This window comes from Mus caroli, chromosome 4, assembly GCF_900094665.2.
Source record: "Mus caroli chromosome 4, CAROLI_EIJ_v1.1, whole genome shotgun sequence".
Lineage (NCBI taxonomy): Eukaryota > Metazoa > Chordata > Mammalia > Rodentia > Muridae > Mus > Mus caroli.
In genome coordinates, this window is record NC_034573.1 from 138,303,337 (window position 1) to 138,323,391 (window position 20,055).

At 50.2% G+C, this 20,055-nt stretch overlaps 1 protein-coding gene across 1 annotated transcript in view; it reads left to right on the plus strand.

Moving 5' to 3' along the window:
* Mtor (mechanistic target of rapamycin kinase) overlaps positions 1–20,055 on the plus strand; it is a 111,088-nt gene that overhangs the window by 5,814 nt on the left and 85,219 nt on the right. The window contains exons 5-19 of the mRNA XM_021160177.2: positions 50–250; positions 1,488–1,622; positions 4,896–5,171; positions 5,253–5,361; positions 9,626–9,812; positions 10,557–10,685; positions 11,217–11,461; positions 11,861–12,076; positions 12,804–13,009; positions 15,101–15,223; positions 15,871–15,960; positions 16,247–16,339; positions 17,140–17,274; positions 17,490–17,619; positions 18,841–19,091. Coding sequence (XP_021015836.1) covers positions 50–250; positions 1,488–1,622; positions 4,896–5,171; positions 5,253–5,361; positions 9,626–9,812; positions 10,557–10,685; positions 11,217–11,461; positions 11,861–12,076; positions 12,804–13,009; positions 15,101–15,223; positions 15,871–15,960; positions 16,247–16,339; positions 17,140–17,274; positions 17,490–17,619; positions 18,841–19,091 — 2,526 coding nt within the window. The remainder of the gene's footprint in view (positions 1–49; positions 251–1,487; positions 1,623–4,895; positions 5,172–5,252; positions 5,362–9,625; positions 9,813–10,556; positions 10,686–11,216; positions 11,462–11,860; positions 12,077–12,803; positions 13,010–15,100; positions 15,224–15,870; positions 15,961–16,246; positions 16,340–17,139; positions 17,275–17,489; positions 17,620–18,840; positions 19,092–20,055) is intronic.

A 20,055-nucleotide genomic window follows, 5' to 3' on the forward strand; every position in this document is an offset into this window, starting at 1 on the left:
AGAGCAAGTCCTAGGAGGGGTAAGAGTTGTGTCTGTCCTTCTCTCCCAGGTCCTCGTTCTCCGGGAGCTGGCCATCAGTGTCCCCACCTTCTTCTTCCAGCAAGTTCAGCCCTTCTTTGACAACATTTTTGTGGCTGTGTGGGACCCCAAGCAGGCCATCCGGGAGGGAGCTGTAGCAGCCCTTCGTGCCTGTCTGATTCTCACCACACAGCGGGAACCGAAGGAGATGCAGAAGCCTCAGTGGTACCGGGTGAGGAGATGGCTCCACGTAGCCACTAGCAAAGCACTTTGGCTTGGAGAGTCGCAGCTGGCCATAGAGCAGGCCTTGCATTTGTTTGAGCTTGGCACGGCTTTCTTCTGTTCACTGTGAATCTGTAGTTACTGTATTGTTTTCTTAGTACAGATATAGTGATAGTCACACCATTATTTTATGCATCTCTAACAATAAAAATGTGTCAGTTAGACTATAATTAGAGGCCTCTTGCTATGGTGGGACACCCCTATAATCACAGCATTTGGGAGGCTGTAGCAAGAAGATAAGAATTTGGGCCTGATCATGAATTTGAGATTCTTCTGTCTCTATCTCCTTAGTGCTGAGATTATAGGAACATACCACCGTGTCCAGTTCTATGCCCTGCTGGGTCTTGAACCCAGAGCTTTGTGCGTGTTAGGTAAACACACCAACTGAACTACATGCCCAGCCCCTGAACCATGTCTTTTAAAGATTGATAATTGGCCATGAGTAGCGGCTGATACATTTAATCCCAGCACTTGGGAATCAGACAGTTAGGTCTCTGAGGTGAAGGCCATCTGGGTATACATAGTGAGACCCTGTATCTAAAACAAAAGCAAATTATGTTTGATAATTGCAGTTTTGGCTAGCAGTGCCCACATCATCATGACTTCAAAATATTACAACCAAGATTAAGTTCTGTAATCAGGCATACGAATGAACAAATGAAAGAATGCAAAGTCAGTCTGCACTACCTGATGAAACTCTGTTTCAAAACACAACAGAATGAGAGCTGATATTTATTATTACCTTCTTATCAGCCAGCAGTTGTCCAAAGACAGGAGTCTGGGTATTTCTGAATCCGTAAACCTGGTTGCTGCTGACTTAGAAAGGGCTAGTTCCTCTGCTCCAGTGTCCTGAGTCCTGTGCTGATGGCTGCTGCCAAGGAAATGTATGTCACAGAAGGAGTCCTAAATATGGGAACAAGAGACCTGGCCTCCCTCGCTGTGTGACATTGGACAAGTTACTTAATTTCATTGGGTTTTATGTGGCCGTCAAACAGGTGATAGTGGCATTTGCCTCAAAAGCATGTTGCAAGCATTGGAGCTAAGTTAAACAAAAGCACTTGTGAGTCAGTATTGATGTTGGCACAAGGCACCAACAGGCCCTGGGTGCCACCAAACCTCTGGGTAGAGGGGCAAGCCTGCATTTTCTACTTTGAACACTAGGTAATGAAGGCATTCTCTATACTTAGCACACATTTGAAGAAGCAGAGAAAGGTTTTGATGAGACCCTGGCCAAAGAGAAGGGTATGAATCGAGATGATCGAATCCACGGAGCCTTGCTGATCCTCAACGAGCTAGTTCGTATCAGCAGCATGGAGGGAGAGGTGAGTGCCTGTGTCAGGGGGCCAGCGTTGGGGCCTGGGTTCCTGTGCCTGTTTGTCGGCAAGCAAGGAAGGCCACAGATGGGATCATTGCACGTAGTGCAAGTCCTGTGAAAACCATGAAGCAGGCAGGAAGATCGTGAGTGGGTCTGGGCCGGAGAGGGTAAGTGGGCACTCAGGGTCTGCCCTCCCTACAGTGGTGCCATCTGAGTGAGAGCCGCAGGATGTGAGTGAGGCTGCCTTACAGATGGCTGGGAGCTGTACTCTAGGGGGAGGCTTTGAGGTGGGAGAGATTGGTATAGTGTAAGCAAGGAGAAGGGGAGATGGTGTCAGAGACGTGAGCCCAGTTACATGCTTGCTGTCTGTGGTCAGCAGTTTTTCTAATTGCAGCACCGATGTCAGTGGTGTGCACATGGGAATCATGGGGGTTATGGATTTCTGACACCTCTGGCTGGCTGTGGGAACAAGTGTGTGGAGAGGTGGGAATGAAGTCAGGGAGTTAGGTGTTGTTTAGTCAGCTTAAAGGTGGAAGGATTTGCACCCTGTGAGAGAACACAGGAAGGGCTGAGTCCACACTGGCTTGAATGCACAAAAGAGAAGCAGCATTGGATGTCTCTTTGTCTTTATGTGAGGCCATTGTGAGGTCCTTTACGCCAACATAGGCCATCAGAGCAGGCTTGTGTCACCCAGGAGCAGGCAGGCTACAGCATCCTCACCTTCTGTTGTTGGCTATGAGCAGCCCTTGTGGTCATGGCACAGGGTTGGTGATGGAGCTCTGAGCAGCACCAGGGCCTCTTGATGGGTCAGGCTTCTGTAGCTGAGGTCACATTCTGGTGGCTGCCACAGGAGGCTCCTGGAATTGTCTGGCCGGCTTCAGTAAGATGTTGTGAACACAGCGACTGAGGAGACAGGATTCAGGAAAGGCTGGAGGAAAACTCCATCTGTGAGACTTCCTGTGAGGATCTGTTGTGTGGTAGTTCAGCCCTGGGTTCCCAGACTTACTACACAGTGATTGCTTGGTAATTGCTGTGCCTGTGTCCGGCAGCACATGGGGGGGGGGGTAACTTGCAGCCTTTGTTTCCTTTTAGTGAAACAAGAATGTCACCTAGCACATAAAGATGTTGGCACTAAGTGACATGGTTCTCACAAAGGCGCTTTGTGAATATGAGGAAGCTCCTAAAATACAATGATGATGATGTTATCCTGGGTTCTCTCACTCAGCAGGCACTACCAGTGCAGAGCCTAGTGTGTGCGAGCAACAGAGACCCCTAAGAGCACCGAACAGGGAGAGACGGACAGAACCCATGCAGATAGAAATACTCTGTGATAAGCTAGCTGTATGGTGTTATGTGCTAGTGCAGCATCGTGTGAGACCAATACCACAGCACTAGAGTGGAGAGAGCCCAAATGGGTGTTTGAGCACGGCTGTGAGGAAGATGGAAAGCCACACCAGTGTCAGGGGAGAGAGTACTCCATGAGAGCAGCAAGAATCCCTGCGCCTGCGCAGATGAGCAGGAGAAGCTCCAGGAACGTCCGGTCCCAGGATGGAAGATCTCACACATGGTTAGGAAGCCATTGAGTCCACTTGTGTGCAGTGGTAGGCTAGTTGTAGATTTTAAAAAGGATAACTTTAAAAAAAAAAAACCTTCTTATTTTAACATATCTACCTGTGTGTGGAGGTGTGCACATTTATGCGTGGGAGTGACAAAGCTATAGGTTGATGTTGGGTGTCGTTATCACGCTGTGCCTTTTACAAGGTCTCTCACTGAACCTAGAGCTCAACAGTTCAGCCAGACGAGCTATCTATCCACTGTGATCTGGAGCCCCTGTTGTGACCACGTCCTGCACTGAGAGTGTAGGCGTGTGCAGCAGCCACGCACAGCCACACCCAGCCTGCTCCGTGGGTGCTGGGCATCTGTGCTAGGTCCTCCTGCCTGTGCAGTCAGCACTTTACTGACTGAGCCCCTAGGCGTGGCTTTTGACTGACGTGAGCCTCTGTGGTGAGAAGGACTATTGAGGGTCAAGGGCTGAAGCTACAGATTCATTAAGAGGGAACTGCAGAGCCACCACATGGCTCACTGAGCAGGCCAGAAGACTGTGGTCAAGGCTGACAACCTGAGTGGTGGATGGGAGAACCAGCTCCACAGCCGTCCTCTCACCACACACAGACGCAGAGTAATGAGAGGTGTTTTAAGAGGGAACAGGCCATCTTAGCAGGGATTCTTGCGGCTCTCCAAGGAGTCGCTGATGTGTAAGAAGAGGCTGGGTTCTGGACTGAGGATTTGGGATAGATTGGAAGGAAGAAAACTCAGTGTATCTGGTTTTGTAACTGGGAGACTGAAGTTGCTTTGTGCTGAGATATGGAAGTAGAGTAAGGAGAACAGGGTATTTTTGAGTGTATTAAATTGAAGGTGCTTCTCGGGCACCTGAGTGACCAACTGAGTGACCTCCTGAGTGACCTACTGAGTAGTTCTGGGGAGAGATCTGGTTAAGAGAAATGAGTGTAGGGGTTGCTGCTAACTCAAGTCTTGAGACTGGGCAAGAACTATGCATGACTCACCTGGTGTAGATGGAAAGAGGTGGGAACCTGAAGTTGAGAAGTGAGGAGTAGCCAGGGAGGCTAGAGCAGTCGGGAAGAGCGGAGCAGAACAGAGTGTGGGGCTCATGCAAGAGTTCACAGTATATCAGATGCAGCAGATGTGAGATGAGGACTCAGAGGTGATCCTTGGAACCTTCCTGGAAAATGAAAGAATCTGCCAAGAAGTGCTGGAAACTATTGGGGGATGAGTCCCGTGGGTCCCTTCAGCAGCAGAGAGACCAGCACTGTCAGGCACCTTGTTCCACGCCACCCCGGGGCGAGCATTCTGAGAAAATGATTTGCCTGAGTTTCTACTCCACTTCAGGGAAAGAAATTAGAATGTTCTTAGCAGGAGGCCAGCAGGAAGCCACTGTCACCTTCTCAGCAGTTTGCAGTTCAGCCTTCCTGAGCATGGCTGCTGAACACTTGGTGGGAGGACCTCCAGGCAGGCAGCCTGCTCCACTTTCTTATTCAAGAAAGGTGGACTTCGTTTACCTTTTGACCTTGCTCAATAAAGGGGTCTTCTGCCTACACTGGAGCAGGACCTGGTCCTCTGATGCAGACAGGCCCCTCTACTGTCAGGCAGTCGCTCCTCAGGGTGGGCGGGTGGATGCCCTGCCCACTCGCTGTGCCCAGGTTAGAAGCCTCACAGCAGCTTAGTGACCGCTTCTTCCGTCCCTTGCTCCTGCCGTGTGTAGCGTCTGAGAGAAGAGATGGAGGAGATCACCCAGCAACAGCTGGTGCATGACAAGTACTGCAAAGACCTCATGGGCTTCGGGACCAAGCCTCGGCACATCACGCCCTTCACCAGTTTCCAGGCTGTGCAGCCCCAGCAGCCGAACGCCTTGGTGGGACTGCTGGGGTACAGCTCCCCCCAAGGCCTGATGGGATTTGGGACATCCCCCAGCCCTGCCAAGTCCACTCTGGTAGAAAGCCGCTGTTGCAGAGACTTGATGGAAGAGAAATTTGATCAGGTAAAAGGCAAAAGGGCCTCCCTTCTTCCCGAAGCTCACACCTCTGTCTCCTCCGCCAACCCTGTGTCCTTGCTCTCTCAGGTGTGCCAGTGGGTGCTGAAGTGCAGGAGCAGCAAGAACTCGCTGATCCAGATGACAATCCTTAACCTGCTGCCCCGCCTGGCTGCATTCCGACCGTCTGCCTTCACAGGTGAGGGAGGCTGTCCTCTGAAGACATTCCCTCTCAGAGATTCTCAAACAGGGAAGGAAATGGTGGTCCCAGAGAGTCGGGCCTGCCTCTTCTTGAAGCAGTGCTGACAAAGGGCTAGTCTCTGGTCGCTTTGCCTCCTGTCCAGTTTCTCCATTTTCTGTTAAGAGACCTTGTAGAAGTCTGAAAATGTAGGTAAGAGTCAGGCATGGTGGCACACACATATAATTCCAGCCTCCGGAGGCAGAAGAATTAAGAGTACATTGCGGTCCTTCGTCATATAGCAAGTTTGAGGCCAGCCTGGATCACAAGAGACAGTCTCAGAAAAAAACGCAGATAATCCGTGTGCAGTGGAGGGTCAGTTCTAGGCCAGGTCATCATGTGTATGTGTGGACACAACATAATTTTTTGTGCTGTGTATGATGGTTCATATCCACATCACAAGCCTTAGGAGGTTGAGGGGAGACCACCCAAAGCTTGCAGCTAGCCTGGACAGAGAGAGAGAGAGAGAGAGAGAGAGAGAGAGAGAGAGAGAGAGAGAGAGAGAGATCATCAGAAGGGCACTTGAGTCCATTCTGTCAGCAGCACTGTCTGGGGCAGAGCGTGGTTAGCGGCCTGCTTTCCCCATGATGGCTGATCAGCAAGCACCCTCACTCCTGTGCTGTGAGGATGAGGAATGTGGCTGAGTTAGAGGCAGGTTCCACCGGTGTGGACCGTGAGTTCCCTATGCTGTGCTGTCCTCAGTGTCCTCAGTGGTCACTGAGCTGGTGGCTGTCTGGGAGCCCAGATACAGGCATTCCTGACTGTTGTGGCTAGAGACATTTTTTTTTCCCTTCCTGTCACAGTCCTCAGCTGTAGGAAGCTTTGGTGACAGACCTGGCGGGAATTCTGAGTCAGCCCATTACTGAAGTGTGGGACACGTTGTTTTTTCTTTTCTTTTTTTAAGATTATATTAAAGGCACGTTTACTGGGAAGCTGTTCTCAGGCAAGTGAGTTCACTGGCCCCAAGGACCAAGGCCAGGGAAGTCGCCATGAGGAAGGGGTGGGGGTAAGGGAGGGAGAGAAAATATGCAGAGAGAGAAGAGAAGGAGAGAAGGGGAGAGATTGGGGCAGGTCATTGACCTTCGTGGGCCTCCACGTCCTGGCTAGTGGAGAGTACAACAATAATTCCTGCCTCCTTAGTGAATAGCACGTGAGTGCTCAGGCACAGAGCAGAAACCATTCTCAGGCTGTTATTGCCTCCTGGAGCTCCTCAGAGCCACTTTGGGAATGAGGAGGTTTGTGTGACACTAATACTCTCGCTGCCGATTTCAGTTAATGTCCCTCCCTGGCTTCCTACTTGGTGAGAGGGAGGCCTTGACTCAGAGGTCTCTTGTACTTCACTGTGCCGTGCTGCTTGTGTTTAGTAAGCTTTCGGAGGCAAGCAAGGGCTAGTGGTATACAGGGGGCAAGCAAGGGCTAGTGGTATTCAGGGAAGGCCAGCCTGACCTGCAGTATGCGCTGGTTCCTGGGCCAGGGGAGGCTGGGGAGGGCTAGGTGCCGTGGATGGTGAGGGGCAAAGCAGGCTGGGCTGACAAGTGCAGTGTGCTGGCTGAGGACCAAATGGGCACAGAGACCTGTTGAGCCAGAGAGAAGGGGGGATGAAGATCGCCCATAAGTTCCGAAATTTCCCTCCTGCCTGCCTGGCACCAGCAGCTCTCTCTTCCCAGGGACCAGACACGCCTCTGGACAGCAGGGCTTTATGTGGGCTTGGGTTGAAAGTCTCTGGTTCAAAAGAAACTTAGCAAGTAGGTCCAGTTTGCATGCTGTAGAAACATACCAGGCTGTGCTCAGGGGCTGCCTAGCAGCAGGGTACAAAGACACAGGCTCTGTGTGTTCTTTTGATGTGGGCTTGTTGCTTTGTCACACATGACATTAGAGTCCATCAGGGAAAGTCACCCTGATTGTGAAGCCCATGTTAGTAAAACTCACAGCGTGGAAGTCCTCACCTGACCTTCCCGAAGGTGGAGGGTCTGGGAATAGCAGAAATACCCTAAAAATGAAGCCTAAAAGAACAAACACAAGCTGGGCATAGCGACACAACTGCATCACAGCGTCACCCTCAGGGCCACCACACCTAAGGGCCAGCCAGCGTCAGTGGCAGAGAAATCGGGAAGGTCCTTTGTTCTGGGGTAGGGTGAGAAAGAAAAAATAGAAAAGCCATTCCGGCTCGCAGTGCCCAGGAGCACCTGCTCTTGCCTGCGCTGCTGTAATCACGGAGATGCAGGTGCCTGTCCAGACTGAAGCCTAAGTCTTACTCTCCGGAGCCACAGCAGCGATCTCCAGGTAATGGCAGAGAGACTTCCAGACTTTGAGTGGAATGCCCATTAGTTGTAGTAAATAATACTTAATACAACTTTCTTTTTTTGTTTTGTTTTGTTTTTTGTTTTTCGAGACAGGGTTCCTCTGTGTAGCCCTGGCTGTCCTTCACTTTGTAGACCAGGCTGGCCTCGAACTCAGAAATCCGCCTGCCTCTGCTTCCCGAGTGCTGAGATTAAAGGCATTCGCCACTACACCCGGCTTAGTACTACTTTCAATGTCACTATACTTACTGTAAGATAATTTGATTAATATCTTTGTTTTTAAACAAGATTTATGTTTTATTTACTTTGGGTTTTGGAATTTAAAAAAGTTATTTTATGTGTCCAGGTGTTTGGCCTGCTTGTGTGTCTGTGCACCACATAAGTGTCTAGTACCTGTGGAGACCAGAAGGGGGCGGTAGACCCCTTGAAACTGGAGGTTTACAGTTGTGAGCCATTGTATGAATGCTGGGAATTGAACTTGGGTCCTCATCTCTTCAGCGCCTTAGCTTTTTTTTGAGGCCTGGGGTGGGGGATTGAGAGGATTCACCTTGTAACTCTGGCTAGCCAGAAACTTTGTATAGACCACACTGGCCTTGAACTCACAGAGATAGATCCACCAACCTCTGCCTCTCAAGTTGTGACCCCTTAACAGGTTTTGAAGAAAATGTACTCTTCCTCCAGAGTAATACTAATGGAGGGTCCAGGGAACTAGCTTAGAGGAAAAGGCGCTGCCCACTAAGCCTGGTGACCTGAGTTTTATCCCTGGAGCCACAAGGTGCAAGGAAAGAGCTCATTCCACAAGTTGTCCGCCAGCTTCTGCATGCACATTGGCAAGAACCTCAGCACACCTCTCCCCACACAAATGGAGTTACTGCGGAGTTAGACTAAGAGACAGCTCTGTGACACTTTCCCAGAACACATACCTAAGGGGGATCTCGAAGCTGAAAGTGTCTTATAAAATTCTTCCTTTAAAGCTGAGTGTGGTGACGCACGCCTTTAATCCCAGCATTTAGGAGGCAGAGGCAGGTGAATCTCCGTGAGTTCGAGGCCAGCCTAGTGTACAAAGTGAGTTCCAAGACAGCCAGAACTGCTACATAGAGAAACCCTGTCTCGGAAGAAAAAAAAAATTCATTCTTTAAATTCTTTTTTTTTTTGCATTTTTTTTAAATTTTTAATATTTTTTATTACATATTTTCCTCAATTACATTTCCAATGCTATCCCAAAAGTCCCCCATAGCGCCCCCCACTTCCCTACCCACCCATTCCCATTCTTTTGGCCCTGGCATTCCCCTATATTGGGGCATATAAAGTTTGCAAGTCCAATGGGCCTCTCTTTCCAGTGATGGCCGACTAGGCCATCTTTCGATACATATGCAGCTAGAGACAAGAGCTCCGGGGTTCTGGTTAGTACATCATGTTGTTCCAACAATAGGGTTGCAGATCCCTTTAGCTCCTTGGGTACTTTCTCTAGCTTCTCCATTGGGAGCCCTGTGATACATCCAATAGCTGACTGTGAGCATCCACTCCTGTGTTTGCTAGGCCCCGGCATCGTCTCACAAGAGACAGCTATATTTGGGTCCTTTCAGCAAAATCTTGCTAGTGTATGCAATGGTGTCAGCGTTTAGAAGCTGATTATGGGATGGATCCCTGGATATGGCAGTCTCTAGATGGTCCATCCTTTCATCACAGCTCCAAACTTTGTCTCTGTAACTCCTTCCATGGGTGTTTTGTTCCCAATTCTAAGAAGGGGCACAGTGTCCACACTTTGGTCTTCATTCTTCTTGAGTTTCATGCGTTTAGCAAATTGTATCTTATATCTTGGGTACATTCTTTAAATTCTTAGCATCCTTCCATTTGGCTGCTTTAAATTTGAGTGCTGGTAGGGACTCTGACCTTGGCCACATGTTCTTTCTTGTCTGTACCAGATACCCAGTACCTCCAGGACACCATGAACCATGTCCTGAGCTGTGTCAAGAAGGAGAAGGAACGGACTGCGGCGTTCCAGGCCCTGGGGCTGCTTTCTGTGGCGGTGAGGTCGGAGTTTAAGGTCTACTTGCCCCGTGTACTTGACATCATCCGAGCAGCCCTGCCTCCGAAGGACTTTGCCCACAAGTAAGCACCTCCGATAGGATTTCTCCATCTGAGCGGTGTCGCGGTGGAGAGACTCACACAGCTTACGCCCATTCCACACATTGTTACCTCTGAGGCACGACAGGTGGAGGACAGTCCCTCCTCACTGAGTTCAAGCTCGTTGCAATGACTAGCTATTTAGAAAGGTAGAAACCTTGATGTTGGCGACCACTGCATTCTCCTGCCTGACTGTTCTCTGGCGTTCAAGTCTTCTGCTGACAGAATGCTTGTGGAGGAATCCCTGACCAGATGGTCATCTTTTTTCCTTAGCTCTAACACGTCCCAAGTCATCCCGTCACTGAATAAAACATAGCAAAGCCTTTGGCATCTTGCCAGATGGAGAGGCCTGGCTGATCCCAGGGAGTCGGTGCTCCTGTGTTTCCACATCCGGTGTTAGCAAGGGTTGTTCTGGTGGATGACCCAGCACCCTCACCATAGGGAGACATTCCTTCCCGGGGGACACCTGTATATCACCCTGTGGCTCCTGATGGGCACTCAACTCAGTTTGCTTCCCAACACATTACTGCCATCTGCTGGAGTGGTCTTTTAAATGCACGTACACAGTGTCTGATGGGCTGCACCCAGTAGAATTTTGCAATAATCTCCACACTCACTTGTGGCCGGCCCTGTCTAAATAACTTGCCCTCCTGGCTCCAAAGTAGCTTTGAGGTGGGACATTATTATGAGTGTCTCTATGTCTAACGGAGCCCTTCTGTTTCATTGCAGGAGGCAGAAAACTGTGCAGGTGGATGCCACGGTATTCACGTGCATCAGCATGCTGGCGAGAGCAATGGGGCCAGGCATCCAGCAGGACATCAAGGAGCTGCTGGAGCCCATGTTGGCAGTGGGCCTGAGGTGTGTGCCAGAGGCCCGTGGCCACCCCGCTTCAGTGATGGGTCTGGCTCCAGCCATCTTGTGTGATCTTAACTAAGGCAGCTTTTGGTGCCTCAGCTCTCTCATCTGAAAAAGAACAGCGTGCGCTGGGTAGGGTAGTTGTAGGGATTAAGTGAGAGCCATTAGCACAAGGCGGGACATAGAGGGAGTACTTGGTAGGCATGCATGTTACTCCTGGGAAGTCTGGTTAACCTCCCAAAGCTTCGCTCCCTCCCTGATGAAATAAGGAGGATGCTCTCCTTCTGCGTCGTCTGCTCATTGGCTGAGACTGTCTCTGGTGACTGAACTGTATTGTAGAAGGTCTCTCTGGTGAAAACCAGAAATGTGTAGATTATTCTGAAATTGAGACAAGGCCGAGGTTGTTTAGCACTTGAGAAACTTAAGCAGTGACAAGGCTCAGTCCTCCTGTTGGTGGCAGACAGTGTGTTGCCCTAGCTGCTAGTGAGAGACTGCCACGCCCTGGCCAAGTCCTTACGGCTTCCTTCTCCACAGCCCCGCCCTCACTGCTGTGCTCTATGACCTGAGCCGGCAGATTCCACAGCTGAAGAAAGATATTCAGGACGGCCTTCTGAAGATGCTGTCCCTGGTCCTTATGCACAAACCCCTCCGGCACCCAGGCATGCCCAAAGGCCTGGCCCACCAGCTGGCCTCCCCTGGTCTCACCACCCTCCCTGAGGCCAGCGATGTGGCCAGCATCACTCTTGCCCTTCGAACCCTTGGCAGCTTTGAATTTGAAGGTAAGAGGTTACTGTGGCTCTTGCTGAGGTGTCAAGGGATGGAGTGGACCTGAGAAAGGGATATGACAGCTAGATTTCAGGATCTGTAGGGTCTTCATGCAGGACACGAGGCGAATAGTGGCCCCTCCTTCCCAGGCTTCTCCTGCCTGTTCTTCATCTCATGTCTCTGGGGCAGATGGTGTTAAAACGTGTGCACTGCTTCAGAAGAACAGCGCATCAGAGGCAGAAACTCGGGATGGCGCTCCACCCTCCTTACCGTCCCACTGATGTGCAGCCAGGAGGGGATTTACTGCTTTAGACTGTCTGGCAGGGCTTCTGGACATTCCCATTCCTGTGCCTGTGTGTGGAGCCCTGTCCCAGGCAGCGGCGTCCATTCCTCTCCTTTCCCTTTGTGCCTAGGCCACTCTCTGACCCAGTTCGTCCGACACTGCGCAGATCACTTCCTGAACAGCGAGCACAAGGAGATCCGCATGGAAGCTGCCCGCACCTGCTCCCGCTTGCTCACACCCTCCATCCACCTCATCAGCGGCCATGCCCACGTGGTTAGCCAGACTGCAGTGCAGGTCGTGGCAGATGTGCTCAGCAAGCTGCTCGTGGTTGGCATAACAGATCCTGGTAAGTCTTGTGACAGAGCAGTCCTGGGGGACCCTGAAGCTTGAGGTGTTTGCATGGTCTGGAGAGATCATCAACCCTAATAATTTCATAGTTAGCTATGTCTCTGCTAAGGCCTGGCTCCTGTAGCCTGTTGGTGTAAGATAATCTATTTTTACTTAATTTCTCTCTTATTCCTCTGAATAGCTTTTTTAAATGCGTACAGTAGATTAGGTGAAAAAGGTCTTTCAGGGTTCTCCCACTAGTTTCACAGTAGTTCTCAACCTGTGGGTCACAATCCCCCCTTTTGGAGTCAAACAACCCTTTCACAGGGGTTACCTAAGACCAACAGAAAGCATAGGTATTTACATTACATTTCATAACAGTAGCAAAATTACAGTTATGAAATAGCATCAAAAATAGTTTTATGCCAGGCAGTGGTGGCGCACACCTTTAACCCCAGCACATGGGAGGCAGAGGCAGACGGATCTCTGAGTTCGAGGCCAGCCTGGTCTACAGAGTGAGTTCTAGGACAGCCAGGGCTACACAGAGAAATCCTGTCTCGAAAAAAAAAAAAGAAAAGAAAAACAAAGTTTTATGTTTGGGGGTCACCACAACATGAGTATTGAAGTGTGGGTGTTAGGAGGGTTGAGACACCACACAAGGGCAATAGCTGTGGAGGTAGGAACTGGGAAGAGGCTGGAGGGATGGGACCCTGAAGAGGTGGTCAAAGCCCTGTTTGCTCTTGCAGACCCTGATATCCGCTACTGTGTCTTGGCATCCCTGGACGAGCGCTTTGATGCCCACCTGGCCCAGGCAGAAAACTTACAAGCTCTGTTTGTGGCTCTGAATGACCAGGTCTTTGAGATCCGCGAGCTGGCCATCTGCACTGTGGGCCGACTAAGCAGCATGAACCCAGCCTTCGTCATGCCTTTCCTGCGCAAGATGCTCATCCAGGTAACGGGCTGGCCGGCAGGGAGGAGCGAACCTCCACAGCGAGGGGGGCCCTGGGGACAGGGAGGGAAGAAGGAGGGAGGCCCCTTACCACGTCATGTCTGCACCAAGAGTCCGTGTCTCCCAGCTCTGGGTTACAGTCCGAGTGTGAGCCTGTCATCCGCAGGATGTGAGGTGCTTTCTGGGTCCAGACTCACCTCTCAGGCAGCTCCTCTGTCTCTGTGGCAAGTTTTTAGCCACCCAGTGTCTTGGCACTCAGTGCGTTTGCAGTGTAGGACTCGGGCCTCCCACTCTTCTCGAATCGCTTCTGTCATTCTTTTCTAACAGTAGACAAGCACAGGGCTGGCTGTCTTTAACATGGTGTGGTTTCCTCATGATCCATGGTCACTGCACTTGGTTGGGGCTCATTGACATTCATTTTTAAGTGATGTGAGATGTGTATGTTCTCTAGAGAGATCCAGGTTGGCCTTTCTGCTGCAACCTGGGTCCTTGGTTTTTGTCTTCACTGTTTGTTCCTTGGCTTCCAACAACAGTGCCTGTTCCAACCCTCCCGCCTTTCTGTGTCCTTCCGCCTCTTTTGAAATAGACAGGTTGCATAACACATGAAGAACTTAAACACAGAATGCCACATATGCAACTTACCCTAGGAAAGTGTGATTTGTTTGCTGTTTGCTATAGTAAAACATGACTGCAGGAAACAGCCACTACTGAGCCTGCCAGTTCAGACTGTGCCAACTTAGGCATGGAAACAGCTCCTAATGGGAGCATAGGCTTGTTCATTCAATCAGGACCTGATGCTCACCCGCCCCGCCCCACTGCACTGGCAGTATGTGGGTGAACAAGCCAGATGCAGCTTTTGTCCTTGGGAAGCCCATACTCAGCCATCAGGCCAGCTCACTCTCCTGATGTTGGAGAATGAAATTCCATCAGATAAGTTGACTATGTGCTGGACTTAACTCTTGAAACTTAAAAATAAATAACTAAGATTTTTTTTTTTTTTTTTGAGACAGGGTTTCTCTGCGTAGCCCCGGCTGTCCTGGAACTCACTCTGTAGACCAGGCTGGCCTAGAACTCAGAAATCCGCCTGCCTCTGCCTCCCAAGTACTGGGATTAAAGGCATGCACCACCACACCCAGCTAAGAATTTTTAAAATATTTCTTTAGACTATTCAGAGGAATTGAAAACCAGGGCCTTGTATGTATTTGGAAAATACTGTTACTGAGCTATATCCATAGCCTTTAAACTCTGAAGTAAGGAAAAAGTAGTTTTGATAGGGATTTGATAGGGATTGTCCCTGATTGAATTGTATGTCTTCACTGAGTGACCTGGCCATTCCCCGAGGGCTGGTGACTGGGCATTGGCGGATGGCTGACTCTAGCCTGGCCTGCAAGACATCTGCTAGTTGTCCTCTGCTTCCTGGGACACATCGCTGCAGCCAGCCAGCACCTTACTCAGTTGTTGCATATGGCTAATTTACTGCTGTCTTGTGTGACTGGAGAACACAGGCTGTGGAGGTCATACAGAACATCAGTTACCAAGTCAGCAGCTAGGACACAAGTCTTAATTCTGCCGGACCCCTGACTAACTGGGCCTTGCAGTGTTCACTTTGACATTGCTTACATCTCCTCCCCTCAGCTGTACCCAGAAGCCCATGTATGCTGCTATGCTAGTGTTCTAGGGGTGTGAGAACAAGCCCAGCAGCTCCGCTCAGTGGTGTCTGGAGACACTAGCACTTCCTTCATGGAGATGTATCTGGCTCCCTGTGCAGGTTCAGCTCTCCTGTTTCATAGTTGTTTGTCCTTCCACTCCTTTGTCGTCGTTATAGAACCTCTTGGGAACTTTGTGTCTCCTCAGGAGCCCTGTCTTCAGTCCATTGTCTGGAAAACCAAAGTCTCAGCTCTGACAGATGTTCCTTCTCTAGTACTACAGGACTTCGTACTGCTGTGACAGCCAAGGCTGTTGAGAGTTACGGATCCCCATGCTCGCCAAATGTCCAGTAGAGACTTGATTCACTGGAAGCCTGCTGACACCTCTCCCCTTACACGGCTCTCTGTTCTGCCCTGTGCCATCGTGTGTTACCTTTCTTCCCTGCAGATCCTGACAGAGCTGGAGCACAGCGGCATTGGGAGAATCAAGGAGCAGAGCGCCCGCATGCTGGGGCACCTGGTGTCCAATGCCCCCCGGCTCATCCGCCCCTACATGGAGCCTATCCTGAAGGTGAGGCACGCCAGATGGCCAGAGTGGGGCTTTCCCTCTTTGTGCCTGGGGCGGGGGTGGAGGAGGGGAACTTCAGCACTGCTACACTGAACTAAGTACATCAGGTGTTTTGGTGCAGGCTGGGGACAAGGGCCACACATAGCACCTTGAGTTAAAGGTGCCGGGAGCCTCACCTGTTGCAGGACCGAGTTCCCCTTCACGCTTCAGGCTTCAGGCACCAATGCGCTTGGGAAGGAGATGCAGGGAAACAGCATGTGCACTTTCCCCAAAGGAAAAAGTCATGTGACGTCGCTTTAGTCATGGGACGTTTTCTATGTCTGACACGTGCATTGGCGGGAAGGCAGAGTTGAAAGGGCTCATGAGAAACGTCTTCAAATTGTGCTGCTGCCTCGGGTGTATGCTGGGCTTGTGTTTGGTTTCAAGAAAAGCTTGGAAATCCACAGTCCAGAGCCTCCCATGGTCACAAAGCCTAGAAGTAACTTCTGTATGGCCTAGTGGGCCTTGGAGGTTTTGTTTTATTTGTTTCCTGGTGTTTGGGATTAAACCCAGAGCTTTGCGTGTACTGGGAGGCGTGCTGCCCTCTAGGGGTAAGATAGCTCTCCTACAGATTCCTGTCCACACTCATTTTCTTATACCTTCTTCTGTAGGCTTTAATTTTGAAACTGAAAGATCCAGATCCTGACCCAAACCCGGGCGTGATCAATAACGTGTTGGCCACTATAGGAGAACTGGCTCAGGTGAGGGAGCAACTGGCCTTCCACGGGTGGAAGCGCGCTCTTTAGCCTGGGAAAGGCAGAGCACTTGTTTTTCTCTTCATTCATTTTGGTTTCTGGTTTTGTTTGTTCTTATTTTCATTTAGAAGCAGCATCTCGCTGTGCCATCCAGGCTGGCCTCATACTCACAGAACTCCTCCTGCCTCACCTTCTGGAGTTTTGGACGCCCTAGGCGTAAGCCACCACACCCTTCCTAAAACAGCGTCTTTATCCCCCTGATCTCCGCCCTCTGCCTTTGCTCGCTCTGCAGGTGAGCGGCCTGGAAATGCGGAAGTGGGTTGATGAGCTCTTTATCATCATCATGGACATGCTACAGGACTCCTCCCTGCTGGCCAAAAGGCAGGTGAGTGCCACAGGACCAGGGGCACCCCAGTAGCCCTAGCCAGGTCTTTGCAGAGCTTGGCAGTCATTTTCTTTGAATGGAGAAAGAGGGCAGAATCTCGGAACAAGCTTTGGCTCTCCTCCTGACCCGTTACCTGCAGCTCAGATCCGGGCTGAGCGTCACCCTTTCCCCTGCATAGAGGGAAATGCACTCTGCTTGTCGAGCCCCAGCTCCTGGGGAGGAAGCAGGCTTGGACACTGCTTGTGGAGGCAGACAGCTTCCCCTCGTTCTCCGGCCACTGGGGGTTATTAGAGGAGTAGTCCAAAGCGGAGAATAGTCTCAGCTTCCGCCCGTAGCTCCTCTTAGTCATTCAGGATACAAAAGAACCATATTTCCTCTGAGAAATGTGGGAATATTCTGTATGGTTTTTTCCTTTGATTTTTTGTGGCAACATCTTACTCCGTAGTCAATAAATAAGTCAAGTTACTTACTGTGTAGTTAGAACTGGCCCTGAACCAAAGGCTGTCCTCCAACTTGAGCCTCCCTGGTACAGAGAGTACATTGGAAGCCATGACTCCCGCTCTAGTCTTCACCTTTGATGCAGTGACTGTAGGCTCATGCTTGCCCAGCTGTTAGTATGCCCTGACTCTAGGATTCTATGCATGGTTAGTGACTTAAAGTCTTCTCATTGGCTCTGGCATCTCAGTTCCCTCTCAGTACAAAGAGTATGCCTGTGCTTTCTTTCTTTTTTTTTTTTTTTTTTTTTTTTTTTTTTTTTTTTTGTACTGGTTCAATAAGCCTGTGGCCTTTTGTTGACTCAGGTGGCTTTGTGGACCCTGGGACAGTTGGTGGCCAGCACTGGCTATGTGGTGGAGCCCTACAGGAAGTACCCTACTCTGCTTGAAGTGCTGCTGAATTTCCTGAAGACGGAGCAGAACCAGGGCACTCGGAGAGAGGTACACAGCATGGCCACCTGCTCTGCAAAGACTTGAGGGCGTAATGGCAGTAACCCAGCCCACACTGGGAGGGCGTCCTGTCTGTCTCTGCTCTGTTGATGGGATGATGGTTTATGTGGGAGGTGTGGCGTGTGAGACAAGAGAGTTGTACCTCAAATCCTCTCTAATCGGATGTTGGGGTAAGTGCTTATCGTTGTCTCCCCTTCCCTGCTCAGGCTATCCGAGTGTTGGGACTCCTTGGGGCTTTGGATCCCTACAAGCACAAAGTGAACATCGGCATGATCGACCAGTCCCGGGACGCTTCCGCTGTCAGCCTGTCAGAGTCCAAGTCAAGTCAGGATTCCTGTAAGTTAGGACTCATGTTCCTCCTGTCCATGTTAGAAACAACCTTGGTCAGGTAACTGATAGATACTGAATCTCTTGGCAACTTGTGAATGAAGAACCTGTAGTCCCTGCGTCTAACCAGTCCTGTCTCTGCCCAGGGTCTTTGTCAGGGTTAACAGGCTAAGTCTGGGTTACTTTTGACTGCTGTCGTCTGTCACTTTGTTAGTGCTGCTTCTTTTTTTTTTTTTTTTTTCTTTTATTCCTGGGCCCTCATGAAGGGGGAGGATAGCTCTTGTTTTCTCTGTTTCATTTGAATGAAATCAGGACATAGAAAGACCAGTAGCCCCACAAGCCCTGGGCCCCCTCTTTTTGCATCTCGTCTGACAATAGAGACCCATTGCCTTTTGACAAGGACCCAGGCGTTTGGGAATGAGGGTGGAGTATGAGTTTCTAGCCCACCATCTACTGGGGAAAGCCTGTTGATGAAATTGAAGGTTCAACAATGGTCTCCTCAATGCTGTAGCAGAATATGATTTTCAACAATGAAACTTTGTTCCCTATAAGCTCTCTAGGCTGGTTGTTTGGTTTTCTCCATTTATTTCCTTCTCCCATCTGGGTAAGGGAGTGTACTGTGTGGCTCCCCTTTGCTCCCTGACTGTGAAGAGCAGAGCCCAGGCCAGCTGCTCGTGTTCCTCAGCAGCACCTGACATCCTGTCTCTCTCCTGCATCGCCTACATCCCCTGCATCTCACTTCCTCACTGCATGGCACCATGGCCAGGACAGAGTCCTTGCTGTTCAGGGTATGGCATATGCCTGCTAACATGTGTGCAGTCCCTGTGGGACTGGTCATCTGTGCAACAGATGTTTGCCTAATTTAATTCCCTTTCCTTTCATTTGGAGGAGTAGTTATTTTATTGATGGTTTCAGCTCTGAGGTTGTGAACTGTGACGCTGAGAAGCTACGTTAAACCTAGGAATTTAGAGAAAACCCATCACGCACTGTTTCAGGCTTTGGTGCTTTGGGTAATAGAAAAGCTCGGATGAGCTTTGCTCCTGACAGGGAAAGCCTATTCATCGGTTCCTAATAGCCCTGTGCTCCGCGTTCACAGCACCGTCAGAACATGCAGGAGAATACATTCATGCTAAGGCCTCTGAAGGGGCTTTGTTTGCTATTAGCCATGCTTTGCCTCACATCGGAGGCCTGCCACCAATACTTACGACTCTCTCTGTCACCTTGTCCTAGCTGACTACAGCACCAGTGAAATGCTGGTCAACATGGGAAACCTGCCCCTGGACGAGTTCTACCCCGCTGTGTCCATGGTGGCCTTGATGCGGATCTTCCGAGATCAGTCCCTCTCTCACCACCACACCATGGTGGTGCAGGCCATCACCTTCATCTTCAAGTCCCTGGGGCTCAAGTGTGTGCAGTTCCTGCCCCAGGTCATGCCCACATTCCTTAATGTCATCCGAGTCTGTGATGGGGCCATCCGGGAAGTAAGTACTCAGCCCTTCCCTGCTCACCTGCGTGCACCAAGAGCACTGCCTCTCCTCCCTTGGCCTCTGGCACCTAAGTGTGGAGCTGGGTCTGTCCAGTTTTCTACTCCATCCCACAGGATAACTAGAAGATGAATAGCCCAGTGGGAAGAGACAGCATTGTTCTCAGTACTGTAGATGGCTTTAAATCAGGCTGAGTTTTGTTGTTGTTTGTTTGTTCGTTTGTTTTTAAGGTCTGTTTTTATAAAATTTAATTATATGTGGGTGTGGGTGTGGAGGTGTGTACATGTGCCCATAGAGACCGGGGCACTGGGGCCCCTGAAACTGCAGTTACAGGCTGTTGTGAGCCTGATGGGGTACTTTGGCAAAGGTGTACTCTTATCTACTAAGCCATCTTTCCAGCCCCAAACTGCTTTTGATTGAACTCGAGGCCTCTGACTTGCTAGGCAAGGACTCTGCCCTCTGAGTGTATCCCTCGCCCTTTTATTCTGAGAGAAGATCTCAGTAAATTCTGTCAGCTGGCTTTGAGCTCTGAGCCCAGATCAGCCTCAAACATGGAGGCTTTTTAGCCTCTGTGGTAGCTGAGGAAGGCAAGGCAGAATCAGCCAATTTTAGTGACAGTACTATGTAGATGAACACGCATAATTCTTACTAGGTCTAATGGTGCCAGCCTGTCCTATTATTGTTGGTTCTGAATTGGAGCATGTGATCAGTATCTGGGAGCAAGCCCTCTCCTGGGCAAGGCTTCCTTCTTGCTTTGTCACCGATGCGTAGTCTGTGAGGTCACTCTGGAGAGTGACCATGCTATTCCCCAGCTACCTTTCACCCAGTGGCTTTTAGTATTCCTCTGTAATCCTTGTCAGGTGCTAAGCTGGTGGCTGCATCGTGACTATGTAGTTCTGTGATATAAAGAGTGGTTCCGTGGCATCTGTACCCATGCATGCATGGTGTGTGTACCAACAAC